Below are 21495 nucleotides of genomic sequence, written 5' to 3'. Positions count from 1 at the left end.
AATTCTGATCTGCAATTTGCCTAATCTACTAAATGGAAATCACCAAGTAAATTTACACTGTTTCTAACATCCAAATAATAAAATAAAGCAAAAAAACAAACAAATCCGTTTCTGCATTGTGCAGTGTAGCGCAGGGAGAATCTACTAAAGGGTAATTTGCAAAATCATCACAGTAATCACACTGGTTTCAGACAGTTAAGGTTACCTGAGCACCAGTGAGATGAGAAAGAGTTCCCATTCATTTCAATGGATACTGCAATTCAATGGATGCAGAAATCCCATAGAAATGCATTGCCGACTAAAATGAAAGGAAAAATGCTCCAATAAGTAAATATTTTTTTAAAAAACACTATTGTGGAACTACAAGTTACAGAAAGACCAGACAGCCATTGACTCCTTGGACATGCTGGCGCTTGTACTACTTGTACTACAAGCACCAACAATTGTTGTGTCAGCCAGGGCACACTGGAACAGTTCTGGAACAACAAGAGCAACAATTGCAAGGACTTGTGGAACTTCAAGTCACTGGCTGGCAGGGCTTACTGAGATTTACGGTACTACAAGCACCAACAATTGTGTCAGCCAGGGCACACTGGAACAGTTCCACATTACTATTTAATTGCTTTGCTACCAGCCCCATTATCAATATGATTGGAGGTCAATACCTGATCAACCAATCACAAGCAGTCAGAAAATACACATTGCTTGTGATTGGCTTAGCTTTTCCCATTCAGTTCTATGGTTATTACATTTCAATGAGCTTTCTGCACAAATTGAAATGCTTTGCCTATTCAAATGAATAGGATAAACAGCGGTTTTGTTCTGCAGAGTAAAATTGCACAAAATCAGCAGATTTTAAAATAAACTGATGTTTAATATATTTTAGAATTTGGAGAATTAATGATTTATTTATGGCGACTTGGGGTGTTTTCTTTTGAACAAAACTGCCCACTAATATATTTCCCCCCTAATGTGAAAATGTAAAAATACAGACTTCAACATTTCTATGTGCTGTTTCCTATGCAAAATAAAAATGCTGTTGACTCCATTCATATCTTCACATTGACAATATGCTGCAGTGTTTTGTTTCATTTTTGCCATCGCAGCATTATGGATTTTTACCCATTAATGCAATTTTTCCACAATTGAATTGAGTCCAGGGGGTCAAATGTATCAAGCTGCGAATTTCCGGCGGGTTTGAAAAATAGAGATGCTGCCAATAGCAACCAATCAGATTCTAGCTATCATTTTATAGAATGTACTAAATAAATGATAACTAGAATCTGATTGGTTGCTATAGGCAACATCTCCACTTTTCAAACCTACCAGAAACTCTGAGCTTGATACATTTACTCCCAGAAGTCCATTATTTTCTTTAAAATTACACTAGTCATTTCTTTCTTCAAATCTTTATGTTAACAAAACAACAAATGTGGAGACAGAAATATTTAGATTTCTTAGCTTACCATGGACCTGTCACTTATTATCAGTGGAGACAGCAATGTCATAGGTTTAACCAATTATCACGAAAATGCAGACTAACGGTTAGAAAACCAGAGGCACATGGCTGCCTACAATGAGTGTGACAGTTACTGTTTAAGAAACATACCATAGTGTTAACCTAGCTTTTCACATAAGTTTTGTCTGCAATGGGAACTCATTACAGAAAGGTGCAGACAGGACCATCTCCCCTGTTAAAAACAATTATAAAATCTAAACTTAAAAAAAAATATTTTGGGCATGTCTGCCTTTGTGTCAGGGACGTCAAGGAACTAATTGTTATGTCAGGGGTAGCTCAAAATCTGCAGGCAGGGGGCCTGGGGATATGTTTTTCAGAGACACAGCTATGTATTATAGCATATTCATAATTCAACCTCTAACCAGCTACAGCCATTAACTAGTGTCCATTTGTACTGCATGGAATTACACACTTACCAACAGTCCTAACTGGAAACAAGAATCACAATCACTTACACTTATTATAAGTTGAACATGTAAACTTCCTCTTTTAAGACACATGACATTAATTTACAGCAATTTCTTACATTTCTTTTCTTTACTTTTACCAGCTAGGTGGCTCTGCCACTAATGGTGACAGCAAAACTTAAGATGTATAAATATATGTTCTCTGCCAGTAAGCTAAGACCATCAATAGATCCCCTTTTTTGATAGTGCTGACGTTTTATTGCCGATAAAATAATCCCTTATAGCCGTAATTTGCCAAGAAAATATCTCCGGGGCAGCTGAGCGATACTCTGCTGCCATGGAGATACCAGCCCGGAGCAGTAAGGGTTCAATGCTTTCAGTTACACTTAACTAAATGTAAAAAATTGTTTAAAATTAGACTACAAACTATAAAAAGAAAATATTTAAAAACCTTTTAAAGATTAAAAAAGCAAAGCTTTGATCTACAAGAAAATCTGAAGAAAAGGCCCCATGATCAGGGAAAGCATCAGATATGCCAACAATAGGGCTTTTCGACCTTTAATTTGATCTGCAGGTAATTTACTGCCATTTAGAGATAATAAAGGGGGGGGGGGATACATTATACATATAAATGGTATATACTATTACCCAGTATGGTTAGCTTATTTTATTCATATAACAATAAATACTTGCCTGTTCATTCCCTACCTTCTGGGAAAGCTTTACAGTCTACTAAATGACTTTTCTTTACAAGCACAAACTGTTTTAGATGACAGTGCAGAGAAAATGAATTTGAATTTCTTCTTGTGATATAAGCCGAGTGTCAGCTCTGCTCGTTAGCTATTATACAGACTTCTACTAAGCAGAGTGTGGGCTGTGTAACCCCTAATTATGTACAATTTATTTAAATGGTGTATCACATCAATATATCAACATCTGCTATATACAAATGAACAAAATACTGTGTTTTCATATATGCAAACATGCATATGTGTAAACAAATATATATATCACATATATCACAAAGATATACCGGTATTACTATATTATGAATGATGTCAGTTATTGAAGGAATTAACACTTCCTTCAATAAATGCAGGAAAGGACCTATATGCAATCCTTTATGCCAACAGTATTTTATTACCATAACTGTTTAATGTGTGAGGGGTTTGTTTACCCTCTGTTAAATGCATGCTGATAGCATGGTGCATTAATGTATAACTCAACCACGGTACATAAAATCTTTTGTTCTGTGTACAGGTGGTATAATACAGTCTCACATATATATATATATATATATATATATATATATATATATATATATATATATATACACATACACACATATATATATATATATATATATATATATATATATATATACACACACACACATGCATACATATATTTCACATATATATATATATATATATATATATATATATATATATATATATATATAATATATGAGGCTGTAATATACCACCTGACACAGAACAATACACACTCACACACATACCTACAGTATATATATATGATGTATATATTTATACATGCATGGACATACATTCATACATACATATATATATATATATATATATATATATATACACACACACACACTGTATGTATGTCTATGTATGTATAAATATATACATCATATACATATACTGTATATATGTGTATATATTGGCAATACTAAAGATATATGAATGATTTGACTAAGCGGCTATTTAAAAGTTGAAATGAAGTATCTTTTTTTAATGTGTTTTCCTTCAACAGTTACTGGGACATTTTCAACGTCAGGCGCAGTATCCCTTCCAAGACATTAGGGGGTATAGTTACTAAACCTCGGGTTTGAAAAAGTGGAGATGTTGCCTATAGCAACCCATCAGATTCTAGGTGTAATTTTGTAGAATGTGCTACATAAATGACAGATAGAATCTGATTGGTTGCCATAGGCAACATCTCCACATTTTCAAACCCGCAGTTTAGTAAATATGCTCCTAAGTGTTCAAAACATTTGTTGGTTAAATGCTTTAAGGAAACATAGACAACTCTTTAAGCTATGAGCATATTTACACGTTGGTATACTAAAGTTTGTGCACCATTAATATTAGAACGAGTCTTCCTATTCTTTGTTTGACAAAGCATCTATTTCAAACATGCCTTTTATTTATTTTTATATGTATCATCAACCTACAAAATAAATGGACATGAACACAAAAAAATACAATGTCATTAAAAAAGCACATTTAAACACAACAAGATCTGCAAGTAACCTCTGACTTGAAAAGCTGGGAAGTCATCTACATTTACCTCAAGGTTGAAGGTTTAGGAAGCAAGTTTCCATAAAATACATCATATAATTACACATAGTCACAAAATCAAATGTTCCCCTTTGCCAGTTCAATTCAATTACTAATCAATACAGGCAAACTCTTTAAATAGGCAGCTCATGTATTAGCACATATGGTGGTCAAAGTAACGTAAAAGAAATTATGCGATTTATGAGCCAAAATTGAGATTTCCAAGGTTTAGGAGACTGCACAAATGAAACAAATCAAACTAGACTTTAAACACAATATGGACAGAATGTGAAACCTTACTTATTTATTAACTGTTTTATGTTTATATAGCGCCAACATAGAGTATATTGCAGAGCTTTATAGAGAGCATTTAATCATTCACATCAGTTCCTGTCCCACTGGAGCAAACAACCCTTATAGAATTAGTGGAGACACATTAGAGCCCTTTATTCCAAACAAACCTTGACTTGTACCATGTTGAATATTGCTATTGAATGATGTAAAAAAATATATCTGTACAGCAGTCCAGCGATAATTTGGGCACAGGCTGTATCATCAGTTATAAAGATACATCCAATAACCTTCCCAACAAATACTAACGGTTATTTAACTATAAGCCAGACAAAGTAATAATTCACATCATACTGAATAGTATATAATAGATGCCTTAATACCATGTTCTTGAAAATAGGACTATCACACCCCTCAGACTAGAAAGGAAAGAGATTGTGATTCTTTTCTCCTCTCTCTGCCCTTGAGAAGCGACTTCCTCCTTTAAAATGAATGCAATGAGTCTGCAAGCTCTTGAGTACAACAAAAACAAATGGAAACAATATCTTTATCACGGAGCTGACCAACAGTCATGACAAAAACTCAAAAGAAAACATTTTGATGTATGCACTGTAAAAGGTAGATCCGTGACCTTATAGTACCCTAAGCATGTAGAGGAATGACTACAACCTTTTCCTAAGCTGTTGTCAGCTAGTCCTTTCTTATTCGTTAAATCACATTTTAGTTCATGTGCAAAGACAAATCCTAAGTATGTATTCACACACTCTAAATCTCTACAGCAAAACTAAGATCACATACTTCTTGCCTGTACTGGTGCAGAATACTTCATATATGTACCTTTCACCTCATCAACATTCTGTCATGTGATTTATAAGGTACCCCCTGACTAAAACACCAAGTCACCTTAGAACCTCTGGTTTATACTTCAACATTGGTGATTCAGATAGGGCATCTGTATTACCCACCAACAACTTAATAATAATTGGGCATAAAGACAATATATATCTTGCTAACACATCAGCTGGGAACACATTGCTTGGCTGCTTGACTGATTCCTCAAGCGTGCATGTGCATCACCCCACAGTTACGGCAGCAAAATCAACCTTTTTCCTTTAAAGACCTTTAAAACCACTTGCCTTTATCCAGGCATTTGGAAAACACACCTTTCATTTTCCTCTTCCTGCAAAATCATATACCCCATCCGTTTTCCAAAGATGCACCAAGGTCACACGTCTGATATATCACCAACCTCCTATACACAAATAGGAATACTCTTTGTTGAGCTTAGTGGCAGCCATCAAAATTGTGGGCAGACATAATAAATTAAACAAAAGCAAAAGAACTGTCAGATTCTCCAAGCACTTAGGCTTAGCAATATTACAGCTTTTTATTCTTCTTGTCATCCATTTCTCCAACCTTCCAAATCTCCACACTGGTAATAAGCGCCTTGATATCACCTTGGTAGCAAATACAATGGATATGGCACATTTACACACACCGACAGTGGGAATAAACCGAAAACACCAAAGTTGCCTCCACTTACCCAAAAGCATTCTTGATTGCGTCTTGTCGTTCTGTCTCCCCCCGAAATCGCTATCAGATTTTGCAGAGCGTCTGTATTCGCACGCAGGTCCTTCTGGCTGCCTCTGATAGAGAGGCGACCGGCCTCCAATTCGTTCACCTTCCCAAATGATACACTTATACCTCAATTAAAAGCTTAATGCTCCACTGATCTCTGCCCGGAGGAGGTAAACAAGCGGCACTTTCTCCAAAGCCACTGGCCCTTGCTTTAACCCAATCACTGAGCACAGATGCAGAAATTACCCAGTGTAGCCTCTCCCAGCTGAGAGCTCTGCAAACCAAAAGATACTGTATTAACATACAAATCGGATGGGAGGTCTAAGGGGGGTGGGGGTGTAGAGGGAGAGAGAGAGAATTCACAACGTACTTCTCCATCTCCTCTCGCAGTGAGGGCATGCCAGTTCTCCCTCACAAATTTCCCTGGCACACTTTACAATCTGGGTTACCACTACGTAATGCACCACTTGGAGGCCACGCAGGAGTCTGGGAAGAAGAGATGCAAAGGTGAGATATCCTCAGTTCACGACATACGTCTTAAACTTAAACCAAGACTGTAAGCTCTTCAGGTCAGGGACTGGCTAATGTTAGATCTTTGTCTTATTGTGCAATTTTCTTTCATTGTTTGTTGCATTTTTGTCCTTTCCTAATGTGCTACACAAAACCCACACATCTTTTTTTAAAATGTTGTGCAAACATACAGTTAAAAGGAAGGAGAACGGAACAAAGTGTGTTCCAGGCTAAAGCTGTTTGAAGTCTGATAAGATCCAATTATCCCAGTCAGTCTAGCTTTTCACTATCAATTGGGAAGGCACAGGATTTATCTGATTATCATAATACGTAGTACAGATTAGCTTTGACATGTTTTACATATTTTAGCCTCTGCCACTTTTGCTGGAGGATCAGTCCTGTAATCCACTACTCATTCTGTCATATAAAATCAGGCAAACCCACTGATGTTGGCTCTGCACTTTGGCATTATACTGACCTCCTAAGATCACATTAAATGATTCCTCTGTAATAAAGAAATGTATACATTGTAAGAATAGAAGAAAAATAAACAACTTGCAAAATGAAGCAGCAGGAAAGAACGATGGAGACTTTTCCACCTGCTGGGGGACTGATTCATGAATCTGCAACCCCTTTCAGCGAAGGAGAAATGGTGAAACAAAGCAGGACACATTAGACAATTTCTTGTCTCACCGATGTGTCACACGATTCTTTCAGCAAAAGTAGATAATACCATGTACCATTGCCCTGCACAGTTCTTTCATTAAAACAAATACAGCAGAACAATTTGGGACAGAAGGAGCTAGACTGATAGCTCAATCACAAATATTAAGGGATGCAGACTATAATGAGTAAGTGTGAACAAATATAAGCATATGTTGGGATAATAAGTAAGAGTTTGTTAGTGGGAGATGTATTTTTAAAATAAAATATATAGTGTTCTTTGGAGAAAAATACTTTTCTATATTTCGTTGTTATTAAATATATTCAAGATGTGCCACAAATATACATTTTGTTGCTAACAGTATATAATATTTTTGCCGAAAAGGATTTAAAACCATGATGCACTATTACCAAGTAGTTTTTTTTTTTAATATATTAGCAGGAAAACAGTCAAACACACACTGCTCCTTTTCTTATAAAAAAAAATGTTCATCCATTCAAACCATTCTTTCCATATATAATTGTAATAGGCTCTCATCACCCCTACTGGGAGGCAATTCAGCCTGCCCACAATTCTATCTTTAAACACTCGTTCTTTACCCCCAGTCTCAGACCATGTCTGTCTGTTAAATGTAATTTTATCATATAAAAATATGGGCATTAATAAAAAGTGACAGGGGTAAACAGATGCAGGGAAACTGAGAGAAAAGCTATATAAATGACATGATAATAGGGCAGAGATAACAGGTTTTCCTTACATGTAAAGAAACAACAATGTGCATTTGTACCAAAGAGCTTGTAATCTATTGTGTGTAATAACAGGGAAGAGAATAGTATTTCTCTTCCAGTCTTCTGACATCAGGGGAAGCAAATGGGGAAGAATACACCTTCCACAGCATTGCTAAAGTTTGAAGGGATTTTAAATGTAATAGTGTTTCCTTTTCTAAAGTGTTCCCTTGCTAAGTATCCACACAATAAAAAACAGCATGTTATTGATTTATCTGGTATATTATTTAACAGACATTCAGTTACTTCTCATCTATCCTCCAGATGAAATCCGAGTTGTGTGCTACGGAACATTCTGACATGAAAGAAATAGGACATTTCCAAAGCATCACTTGCAAAACTGATCTAGGAAGACAAGCACCCAGATGCCAAGTGCAGCCAGCACATAGGAAACCCTTCAGACCGACTCCATTACATGCATGTTACCCTCATTTTAATAACAATTGTCCTTTTCACATGTCCCTGTCCCAGTAGACTTATGTGGGGTCACCTTGCAAAACATCATGATCATCCCATTATATGCATCACTTGTTCTCACAGGATCCTATTCACTAAGGAACAATGGACATTACAGATCATTAAATACTATTAAAGTGAATTAATAGACTCAAATGGATTTCACAGCCTGATGAGTAAACCCATAAGATTGAAGTGTATGTCAAGGCTAGAACCTGAATCTACTGACTGCAGTTACACATTTGTAAATTATACATGGAAACTATAAAAATAAAATATTTTTATCTTTCTAACACTGGTTAATGATGTGCTGGTATATATTATGATACAGTTAAAGGGCCTGATTCATCAAGGCACGCAAACTAAGCGCATTGTGCGTTTGTTTTACAACACACCGAATTCAGGAATACGCACGTCGGAATTCAACAAGGAGCGAGTCTGAAGATACGTGGGCTGATGAATTCAGGTGTAGGTCTGCTCTACCACACAGGACACTGCAGGATACGTCCAATACCTATGTGGAATAAAGGTTTGCAAAAGAACGCACAGATTTTTTTTTTTTTTTTAATTAATGTCATCTGTTTTTATTTACTGATTTTTTCCCCCATGAAATACATTTATAAGGATGTTCTCAAAGTCTACGTAACATAAAATAAATTTTTATAGTTGCTCCTGATTGCAAACACATGTTATAGCATGCATGCGAGTGTGTCATAACTACTGCACAGGACTTAGACTAGTCCTGTACCTGGAGCAAGAGATACAGCAGAAAAACAAGTAACTTTGAGATGTTCAAGCTTCAAATCGGACGTGGTTGCGTGCGCTCGAACTTGACACGTACTTACTGTATATTAATTAGGGACAAACACCCCAGAAATCGTAAGCTGTCGTAAGCGTCTTTTGTGTACGAAAATGAATTGACTGTTGCTGTGTTTAGTTGTGTATGGTCTCGTTCTGGGCAGGTGCAGATCAAATTTGCGGATTATACGCACAAAATTGGCATTTACATTCCTTGGTGAATCAGGCCCAGAGTGTAATATTATACAAAATAAAACTCATGTTAATTGTCCTTAGAAAAAGGATTCATTATGGAACCTAACTTACTGGGGGACCCAGGACTTAATAAAAGCAGGTGCATTTATCTTAAAGAAATTCATTCAAGTTTTTCTTCTAAATCTATTTGTGGAGACCAGGGGCGCACGCAGGGGGGGTTTCTGGTTCTCCAGAAACCCCTCCCCTCCGCAAAGAACAGTGCACCTTCATAGAAAGACTGTACAATACAGCACCGCCACGGACGCTTCTTCTTTGACAGCGCCGCGGCTGCTGTTCAGTGTAGTGCCGCCGATGCTCTCTCTATATGTTTTTTTTTTGGGGGGGGGGGGGGGGGCAGGGAATCCGACGTGCGCCACTGATGTGGGCGTCGCTTCACCTTAATTCACGCCCACTAGCTGGTTCCAAGACTGTTTGACACTCTCTGATTGGGTGCCTGCTTATATCAGCTAATACAGCATCTGTAAGCACTAGAGTGGGATTTGTCTGCATGCCGATCTGGAGCTCTTAATATCAGTATTTTTCAGGTAAATATATGAGGGAATTTGATTTTAAATATAAAAACATTCATGTATCACACATTTGATGGGTCTAATATCACAATTTAGTTATGTTTGCTTTTGCCTGATGGGCATCTATGTTTTATGTTTTTTTTCTTACTTTTGATCTAAATTATTGCTACTGTATATTCCTCTTTTACATACCAGCAGTATATTCAAATCTGATGACTATAAGTTAAGTCATTTATACTATACATTTAGTTACCACATATAATTGAATTTCTTTTTGGTACTTTATTAGCTTACAGTCAGCCCAATACTATATTATTATATTATATTATTGATGTCACTTTCATTGTTTTACTAGTATTTTACATTTTGTGTGTCTCTTTGTATGACTCTGCTTTGGAAGGATTGCTTTGTTTCTGCTTGGGTAACCTTGTTTTTGGGGGGAGCTAGCTATCATGATTTAGCTGTTATCAATTAATTTGCCTCATGTGACATAAAGTTGAAATTATATGAATAATTATATTATGCAAGATGTATTATGTAATGTCGGTATTATGCTTTAGAATTACCATGGACAGAAGAGCATATTTTTAAATAGGATATTTGTCTTATATGTATTAATTAACACCAGGAGGTACCATTTGTCATTGTGTGATATAAGGGTATAAAATTGACATAGGTCTCTATACGCTGATAACATATCACTCGTGATCTCCATCCTGGATTGCACTTTACTTTGGTTAAACCATGCTGGCTGCGTGAGCCACCTTGTCTGGTGCACCTGATTTAAAACCAAGAGCTATAATCTGCATATACTGTATATGTGTCAAATATTGAGTGCAAAGCACTCAGAAGTTATGTTAGACTAGCCAGAAGTGCCTTCAGGTTCATGGTATACTACTTGCTACAACAAGTGTGCAAGGCAATAGTTAAGGTCCAGACAAGATCTCTTCTCTGAGAAAAGGGTTCAGCTAAAAACTAAGGAATGGTTAAGTAGGTAGTTCACTACAACGGGATAAAACTTTAGGGCTGTTCACCTACATATACCTAATTAGTATACAAATTTAACATAATTCAAATTAAGCACATTATTAATTCAAAAAAATCCCACTAAAGACTCATACATGAGTCACAAAGCTAATTCCCACGTCTATATGGGTCTTGGTAAACTCCCCTCTGTAGTACTGTATTTTAGCTATTGATATTCTTAGTAAGTGGTACATTGCACTGCATAAACAGCTTTTCATATATCATGTACCTATCCCTTTTTCCACACAGAACCCCAACATTCCAGGACCCAGACAAGCATGTAATGAGCTTAAGACACAGGCAGCAGCAGGTAGTGTAAGCCGCAAGAACATTTAGGAGAGAGCAGCACAGTCTGCCAACTGTCCTGATTCTGGTGGGGCTGTCCTGATTTTTTCTGTGAATGTCCTACTCAGTCAGGACTGTCCCCACTGCATGGACAGTCGGGAGTTATGTCCCACTGTTTTGCTTGTGAAGGGGGAGCTCTGTGCACCAAACAGATAACACACAGCATTGCCAGTGTATTTGAAGTGCGTGGGAAGTGGTTGAAGAGTGGCGTAGCACTGGCTAAAATGATAGCCATGTCCACTATATGATTGTCATGTCAACTCTGGTGGTGTGGAGTGGAAACCCCCCTCTAGAAATCCTGGGTTTGCCCCTGGAGACCCCGTTTCCAGGAAAATAAAATTAACAAAGAAACATTTAAAAAAAAATGGCTATTAAAATGGTTTATAGGCTACAAAACAAAATCTTGAGGAAAGACATCAAAATCAGTTTAAAGAGTAGGCGCAGTGATGATATTATAAAATGATTTAACTATGTATTGAAAATTAGAGGCTATAACTTAAGAAATATATTGTACAAATCCATTGAATAATCATCTCCTGGAGGATAGGGTTTGGACGTATATAGTAATAAAATTAATTAAATTAAAATGTGAATTAAACTAAAATAAAACTAAAAATTCATAGGCCAAAAGGCGAGAATTATAACAGAATAATTTAAAACGTACAGACACACTCACTAAAAACAGAAAAGGAGCCAAGAATACTAGTGTAAAATTAAATAACAATCCAGGAAAAGAGAAGTAACTACTCTCAGTGCCGAAAGTATCATTAGGAAGCCAAGTCATAAAGTCACTCATACAATGTTACTATTTTCCCTGTGTACCCCTAGATGGAGCACTGAAGGCTGACATGGCTGTTCCTTCCTGTTGATGATGGCACTGGGCTACAATGTGGATCCCTTCCCAACTTCCAAGGTGAGAAGCAAAAACGATCACCTTGTCCAATTATGATTCTTTTGACATTGATAGGAAAATTATCGGATGTTGGTAAAGGCAGCTGGAACATCCCAGATGTCGGCTTGTGTGTATGGAATATATTCCAACAGCACTAATAGTGACTCCAGAAGTAAATCCCTTGTTGCCTGCATTTCTCAGTAAAATATCATCAAGGTAGATGTCCTGGCAAGAGTTTATTTACAGATTTGCGAGCCAGTCTCCATAGTTGTACACATGGAGCTGAAAACACACACACACAAACATTATATATATATCTATCTATATCTATATATATTTACATACACACTGTATATAATTGTGAATTATTTTTACTACCTTTATAAACATTGAACTTGTTTTTATAATTATTAATTAAAAATACATTTTTAAAATAAAAATAAATAATTTTAATAATGTTATTTAAGCATTGCTGCATTATAAATGCTTTATTCTAAAAATAGATGTTCAATTAAATGCTTTTGTATTCACCATTTGACTATAACCCCAACATTAAAGCGCTGGTCCAGACTTAGATCCATATAACCTATATCCTCTTTGACCTCTCCCTTGACTCCATTTGTTGACAACCCATAGTTTCCCCCGGGCAAGTCGGTGGCGTCTTTTCACCATAGGTCACAGTCTGGGGTATCTTGGGTCGGCCAGCTGGTGAGAGACTCAGGGGTCTTACCATTTGCTGAAATCCAAGCAAAATGGGATTTGCCCAACTCTGAGGTTTAGACACATCTGCAACTAAAACATTTCTTGTATACTCTGGAGATTCGTGATGCGGCAGGGAGGAAGCTCACCGGTTTTGAGACCCTGTACACAACCGCTCAATACCCGAGACACACTCATCAATATACTAAGTCCTGATTGAACACTCCTTTAGCTCGCTTGTACCATATATAATATGGGATACACCAAGCGCAGGCTTATTTTTTCTCTGGTTTTGTCTCAAAATATTGCCTTATGTTGTCTTAGCAGCTGCCCTTCAAACCTATTTAAGGCTTATTTGGGTATGACTTACAATCCAGCCCTTGCTAGATATAAGCCCCTATACCTGGGAGGTGGGTGCATCTGATTTTAGCTGCATTTTAATGGTGTCTAAAGCATATAGTCAGTGTAGAACCTGCATACAATGAGGTATCCTTGACGCTGGGATGCAGGTTTAAATGTTTTGATCAAAATATGAACTAATACCTCATGTTTTCATTTTGCTTGACACACACAGATATGCAATGTTAAGCGCTGACAACAATTGTCTTTTTGTTATGTCTATATATATGGGCATTTATATTGCCACGCAGCTGGTACCATATGGGATATGGGATATGTTCTCCTTTTCCTTAGATGACTATTGTACTAATTTCTAGGAAAATTGTAAAAATGTTTTTTTCCTTTCAATGGCCTTATATTTTTTTTGTATTTTCATAGCTTTGAACATGTGTTCTTAATTATGCCAGCTACAAACAGGATGATTCTGTCGTTCAGCCCAGTTCTCGAAGTGGGGCTCTATGTGCCAGTATGACATACCGACACTTCTCGATGCCCCACTTCTTCAGACTCGCCGGCAGTAAGCAGGGTAGAGGCACCCGAAAGTCAGTAAGACTGCAGCAGGGAGCAGAGAGCAGCCAGAAGAGCAGCCGTTGGATGCAGCACAGAAGAAAACAACACAGAAGGCAGAGAAGAAAAGGAGGAGAAACCGACAGAAGAAAAAAGGTCATAAAACGGTAAGTATAGAATGGAGATGGACAGAATAACTAATGAGGAGAGAGAGAGAGAGAGAGATTTGGAGTGGGGGCACAGAGAGAGAGAGAGAGAGGGAGAGAGAGATATGGAGGGGGCACAGATAGAACAGGCTAAAAGTGTGTGAGTTATTTTATTCAGATGCAGGCTGGTTTCTCGAGTCAAAATAACTTATCATGGGCGCAGCTTTCTGGCTCCTGTGTGATACTTAGCACCCCTTTGGGTTACAGCTAGGTAAGTCTTTTTATACTGTGCCTTCAACCAATTTCCAATGGTACAAAAAGACTGAGCACATAGAATTAGGATGCTGGCGACCGGTTGCCAGCCACCATTTTTCTCTGCAAATGTGAGTCTGCAGTGAAGCAACTCTTTGCCCTCTCCCCCTGTCCTGTACACAGATGGATGGGTCTGACTCTGCGGGAGCTTGTCAGTGTTACAGTGCAGGAGCAGATCCGCAGAGCAAGCACAATAGAGGCATGTGGTGGTGGCGGCTGTCTAACAAAAGGGCTGATATGGAGAGGTCAAAAACAGAGGTATGAGGTCTGGAAGGGCTTAAAAATAGATTAGTCTATTGCCGTGTTTCGGAAAATAAAATTAAAATATAGTTAAAAAACAAACAAAACAGAGGACTGATGCGAGCAAGTTAAAAATAGAGGTATGAGGTTTGGGAGTGTAAGAGAGACAATTTAGGTGGGCAAGTTAAAAACAGAGGTATGGGGGTTTTTAAAAATGGGGGGCTGAGGTGTGGCAGGTTAAAAATTGAGGCATGAGGTGTGGGAGGGCTTAAAATTAGAGGTATGAGGTGTGGGAGGGCTTACAAATAGCGGTGTGAGGCATGGGAGGACTTAAAAATTGAGGCATGAGGTGTATCTAAAAACAGGCATGAGGTATAATTAATCTCCTCTTTGAAGACTCTAGGGTAGGCAATCAACCTGTGTTAAAACTGACACCTACTTAACCATAACATATTTGCTCCATATTTATGCTACTTGAATGAAATATGACTACTATATAAAATTACATTCCTGTGCAGGCATACAGATGTTCTAGTAAACCTTCGATTTGTAGAAATAGTTTTATAAATCGCTATTTTTTTTATTGATTTACGGCTAATTTAATAATCACCAAATCTATTCAAGGCAAAAAAATGGGAAAAAAAAATTCTGTAGTTTTCCAAACCTGAAGAAAATGAAAAAAACCCCCAAACAAACCAGACATTACAAAATAACTGTAAGCACCAAATTCTCAGGTTTGAGAATAGAACAGTGGGAATCTATGAAAGATCGACTTAGTAGATTGCTGTGAAAATCACTATAAATATTTTGACTAATTTGAGACACTGCTGAATAAAATAATAAATAACCCAACAAAAATAATTTATGCAAACGTGTCCATTCATGTCAATGACCTCTATGTTTCAATGGAGTTTCTAAATGTGGTGCATATGCTGGACTTCATTTACCACTTTAATAAATAAAAAATAAAATCTTAAATGGTAGGAAAAAATAACTAGAAAAAACAACATCTGCATGCTAGCACTAATCACCACTGAATGCTAAAAGCAGGTAGTCCTCAGGACTCCTCTTTGTTGCAAGCTATGCACCAGCCAATTGCATACAGTTTCCCACACTGGCTGCTTGTGATTGGCTGGTGGTGAAGGAAAGTCCCTGTGATTCACTTCAACTGGCCCTTTCAGTTAAATGATATTGCTACATGTAGCACATGATGTAAGCTTCATTAAAATGAATGGAAATGAAAATCAATGGTCGACAAATGAAAGAATCTGGACAAAGAAATCACATTTTCTAACAAGTGAAAAATGTGGAAAATTGACAATTAGTAGACCCCCCTGATGTTAATGTATTAAACCTTGTAATGAATTTGAATGTTTTTGAAATCCTGATTGGATGTTTTTTTCCCCCAAGCACAATTGTGAAGTGATGGCAGATATACAACTATGGCTGCAAGAGGAGATTACATGAATTTATAGAAGCACATCCCTCTTAACATGGCAGCATAGCTGCTTACTCTCTAGGAATATCTGGGAGACTCACGGGATTATGCAAAGAACTCTCATACTCCCCGTTGTGACCCATGAAAATTGCCACCACTCTTCAGCACACAAAATTAGGTGCACTACAAAAAATGGCTACCCCTCTCCAGCACACAGAAAGAGGTGCGCTACGAGACAATATTTTTAAACCTAGCACCTTGGAGATTTGGTTTTTTTGTTTGGCGCTACGAGACAATGGCCAATGCTCTCCCACAAAAAATTATGCTCTCCAGCACCCACAAAGAGGTGCGGTATAAGAAAATGGGCTCGGATCTCCAGCACACAGGAAGAAGATTCAATTAGCTTCGAGGCTCCATCAATTACATGAAAATTTTGTTCTTTTCATAGAGGTGCGAGCAAAAAAAAAAATAGGGAATATTTGTTCAAAAACTCAGCATGATGCTGTTGCAGCACTTCAGCAAAAACTGAATTACCCATATAGACAGAGGAAGCTATAAGAAAATTGCCACCATGTTCCTACACTTAGGACTGATTTCACAAAATAGCTCTAATGATTGATATAGAACTTTTTGATAGTTAAACGTTTTATCGCATGATATGCCCTAAATTCTTTATCACTACCATGGGGCTTTCTTTGGTTTGCACTATTTATTCACTCTTTTATTTTCCCTTTTGGGTAGAAATACTCTTTAAAAGCTAAAGCTACTTTTAATATTTGCTTTAATTAATAAATTCTACAGGGCTTAACTAAGAATTTTACCAATAGAAATGATCAATTATCATCACTCTCCACCTACCTACCTGCCTTACATCTTAGGGTTGAATATTGGGGGGAAAGCTATGAATATGGATTTAACGGTCAATGAAGGAAATTTTACAGTATATATATATATATATATATATATATATATATATATATACACACATACATATATAAATATATACATATATATATACACACACACACACTTATGTATATATATATATATATATATATATATATTGTCGAAGTTGTATAATTGGATGAACGAAAGTATATTGGTTAATATTGTTTTATCGTGCGATTGCACTCAGTATGCCACGCTACACGTGGCATGGCGCGATCACGCTGTAAAATACGCACGCACACTCTCGCACTACAACATTTAGTTATTTATATATTTCATATTTATATTGATTCCAATCCACAGTGATTTGTGAGCAGATAGTATTTAGTTTATTAGTAGTTTATATATTATGATTATATGTACACTTTAGTGTTATTTAAAGTTCAGGTTACAGGAAACGTGTTATGTCTGGTATCAATTTAATCCCCTATTCATCAGCAGTTGTCCGATTGCTTCGCCGAAGAGAACGCACATTGCATACTCTAGTTAGCGATGTTAGGGAATAAATGTTTAAAGAAATACTGACTATAAAATGCTTATAGACTAGTTGTAACTGGATTCTTGGCGGGAAAGTCAGAGCACAACCCCTGGAGAGATGACCCCCACATTTGGATATTTTGGTTTGAACTGGCCTATGACCTGCAGCACTCTGGACCTTACTGATACCTGGACCAATAGAAGGAAGCCACACCATCTGCATTGTTTTCACTGTAACACTGAGTATATATATTACTCCTCTAGCTGGTACCAGGGCAGTCATTCTGACCACAGTATTCTGGAGTGAAGTACTGTGCTCTGGTACCAGTGGGAGCGCAGCTTAGCGAGCGCATGCAGGCGCGGTATGTATGTATCTTTTTGGTATTGGCTGTACTGTATTATAATTATGTATTGAACTGCTAAATTTTCCATCTGCTAAAATAAATTACTTTGTGCTTTGGAAACACAATACAATCGCTTGGGCAATGCTTATTTGAAAACGATAGAATTACTTTAATATTATATATATATATACACACATATACATATACATATATATATACATATATATAATTTTTTTATTTTATTCATTAGCAGCTGAACCTGGGGAGTCAGAATGGTTGTGAAGCTATCGAGGCTGGATCTGACCACAGAAAGGAGCATGTGGCTGCAGATGGATGAACACGGTTATCTTTGAAAGGCATCCATGTGCTAAGAACTATGATGTTGATGGAGCTGTTCTGTGTGATTGTCCACAGGGGAGCTATCTGCACTCATTTACCCAAGAGAGATCTATTGACTGCTCCCTGTGCTTTCTCAGATTTCATTTTCAATTAGCCACAAGGCAATCTCACTGTGAAACAATGCTAATGTTGTTTAAGCCTTCTCAGCTAAAAATCAATGCAGCTGTCAGAGATGCTACGGCTGAGGAGTGAGGCGACTGCTTTGTGCAGCCCCTCAAAAAAGAAATATAATGGGTTACTCTGCCATTTATTGAACCCCTATAGGACTGTGTAGTTTGATGAAAAAAATGTAGTTCATTTAAAAATGCAATTTAATCTTCCCATATGGAAGCCAACTGAACTTTTAAGCAATACCACCCCATGTACTTCTATCTATTGTGTAAAGAGAAAATAATAAAAATGGAATTATCTCTAATACCATTATTAACCTTTTTCTATTTATATAGAAACTTTACAGAGAATGTTTAATCAGTCTCCGCTCCAGTAAAGCTTACAGATTTCACCCACATTAGGCAAACTACCACAGAATACAGCAGTCCCCATTATTCTCAATGGGGACTGCAGTCTGGACTTATTTACAAAGCTCTGAAAAACTGTACTTTTCTAAACTTGTTCCCAATCTGAAGATGGCGTTAGCCATTCTATGGGGAGAGCATTGCGGGAGGAGGATCCCATGATCCCTCACCGGCAGGTTTCGTACTCCTCCCCTCCCTTCTTTAACTAAACTGACTCTATAATGAGTCTGGGGCATAACCCAGAGGGATGAAGTTTCATGTCTATTTATTAAAAGGACATGTCGGAACAAGCGCATCCAATAAGAGACTGTCTCAGAAACATGAAACTTCATCCCTTATTGCTGGGAAAATTGTCAATAAAGGATGATAATTTATGTGGACATTTTGAGGTGGATCAAAACTAAATGTTTTATTCAAATAATAAAGCATTTTTTTATAATGAATTTAATCACCATCCTGAAATTGCTATAACAGAAAAGTTATAGCTACAAGACTTACTGTTTTGTAACCCTTTGTTGCATAGGGAAAAACGTGGATAAAAAAAATTGTATTGCTATTTGTCTTTTGAAAAATTGGCCCCTAAATTCTGTACCACACACTAAGTATGTGTCCTACCAGTATGTTTTAGGACTTTGAGTATAGACAGAGCACAATCTGTGTGGAGATTGTATGTCTCCTCTGGATTAATTTTAGACATATAACATGTTGCTTACAGGAGAGAGCTAGAGGCAACAGAGCAGAGTCTGAAGGTGTCCAGCCAGGTAACAGAACCCACAGCCCAGCATTGTAGCAATGCTAATGAATGTGCCACCGCACTGCCTGCATAAAACACAACCTAAAACTAGTGGCATACATGGCATTTGTTAAGATATAACTGGGTATCCTTTTAATGTACTTTTATGCAGCGAATATAAATGTACTGCAATGGGCAGCATAAAAAGTGTCATTATAAAGAGGGAGCACCATATCTGTAAGTATCTTCAGTGACTTTTGGACAATCAGCTGCAAGACCATTTTAATGCAGAATAGGGAACATTTATCATGGCTTATACATCAGGGCCACCTTAACTACTTTATGGGCCCCCGGGCAATGCAGTGCACCGGGCCCCTACATTTTATATATATATATATATATATATATATATATATATATATATATATATATATATCTACTATATAAATGCCTAGTGGCGTGTGTGAAAAAAACAAAAACAAGCTGCAGCGCCACCTGCTGGGCAGAGTTATACACTGACCTATATATTTCTTGAAGGAGAAGTGACAGTTGGGAGTGGTTGGTGGTTGCTGGGGGTGACAGTGGGGAGTTTTTAACACCTTAAGTAGCTTGATGAAGGATGTGGCGATGAAGATGAAGGATGAGATGATGGAGAAAAATGATGAGGTGGTGACATGTGGACAAAACCATGTTAAAAAAGGGCGCTTGCGTCGGGAAGTAACTCTCTTCCCCTGAGGAGGCCTGGGCTAGGCCCAAATGCATGACAAGAACCTTTTTAACACCTTAAGTAGCTTGATTTGACTAGAAAGCATGAGTATCATGCACGGGTTAACTTGTATATATATGTATATATATATATATATATATATATATATATATATATATATATAAAATAGTGTGTGTGTGTGTAAAAAAAATATATATGTATGTAAAAAAAAAGTTATTATATATATTATTATATAATCACTTTTTTTTTACATATATATATATATATATATATATATATATATATATATAGGGGCCCCCTTAACTTACCTTAAGTCTGATCCCCTTCTCCTTTTTTCCGCGCTGCTGAGTCTCTTCTGCTCTCTTCCGTGCTGTGCTCGCAGTGAATGCTGAGCGTGACATCACGCCCAGCATTCACTGCGAGCACAGCACGAAAGAGGGGACCAGGGAGGGAGCCAGATCGCCGCTGACATGACCGCAAGTTAAGTATTTTTATTTATTTTTCAGGATTTTTTTTTTACGGAGCTGTCTCGGACGGGCCTCCTTGCCCGCAGGGCCCCCGGGCACCTGCCCTTTGTGCCCAATGGAAGAGACGGCCCTGTTGTACATGACATTTCCTCATACTGCATAACAATACCAAGTTCTGAAATCCTGCTGCTTATGGAAGGGGAGGGGCTAAAAACAGAATGAGCGTCATGGGGTGTTTATTGGTGCCTATGGGGAACGGGAACAGTGTAAAAGTACCTGATCTGAGTATGCAAGAAGAGAGTGGAGGACATTTTAAACAAAAATGCTGGATACCTTGGTCAAAAATTTCTTACCAGAGCAATTCTATTAAAAAAAGAGAAAATAAGCTGTTAGTGACTCAACTCTTCAGCCTGTGTCAGAGTAATAGGGAATCGTTTGTAAGGTTCACAGGGTAGATGGGCTGACTTATTAAGGTATACTAAAAGTGAGATAAATAAATCAATAGCTTCCCAAACAAGTGACTGTTTCCCAAATACAATTAAATTATCAATATTTACAGCTTAGAGCAGAGTTTCAAATGCCTCTCCACAAGTATCGCCACAATGGTCACATTTTGACGACTTTTTTTAATTATGCGCAGGTCAAGTAATAGGCTAGAAATTGTATTTTTTCATCAGATCTACACCAAAGGCTCTTTATTAAAAGCCTCTGTTCTTATATAGTGTCCACCATATATAGCATTGGTAGGGGGGGGGGGGCCCTATTGTTAGTTATTCACATCTACTTACAGCAGGTAAAGG

The 21495-nt window shown here is 37.3% G+C and overlaps 1 protein-coding gene and 1 long non-coding RNA gene across 4 annotated transcripts in view; one reads left to right on the top strand and one right to left on the bottom strand.

Moving 5' to 3' along the window:
• Window positions 1–21495, bottom strand: part of ZNF385C (zinc finger protein 385C) — a 245946-nt gene that overhangs the window by 106975 nt on the left and 117476 nt on the right. Inside the window, exon 1 of one of the 3 annotated variants that reach the window (XM_075176929.1) lies at window positions 6070–6443. The exons of the other annotated variants lie outside the window; for them this stretch is intronic. Within the exon in view, the coding sequence (XP_075033030.1) occupies window positions 6070–6079 (10 nt within the window). The 5' untranslated portion in view covers window positions 6080–6443. Of the gene's footprint in view, window positions 1–6069; window positions 6444–21495 lie in introns of those variants that run through there. 3 annotated transcript variants of the gene reach the window in all.
• LOC142094606 (uncharacterized) lies at window positions 6470–18668 on the top strand. The gene is made up of 3 exons (XR_012677681.1): window positions 6470–6611; window positions 12281–12365; window positions 18105–18668. It is a non-coding gene; the product is annotated as an uncharacterized LOC142094606 (long non-coding RNA).

Source organism: Mixophyes fleayi, chromosome 6 (genome assembly GCF_038048845.1).
Source record: "Mixophyes fleayi isolate aMixFle1 chromosome 6, aMixFle1.hap1, whole genome shotgun sequence".
Lineage (NCBI taxonomy): Eukaryota > Metazoa > Chordata > Amphibia > Anura > Limnodynastidae > Mixophyes > Mixophyes fleayi.
This window is presented reverse-complemented; position numbering and strand designations above follow the sequence as displayed.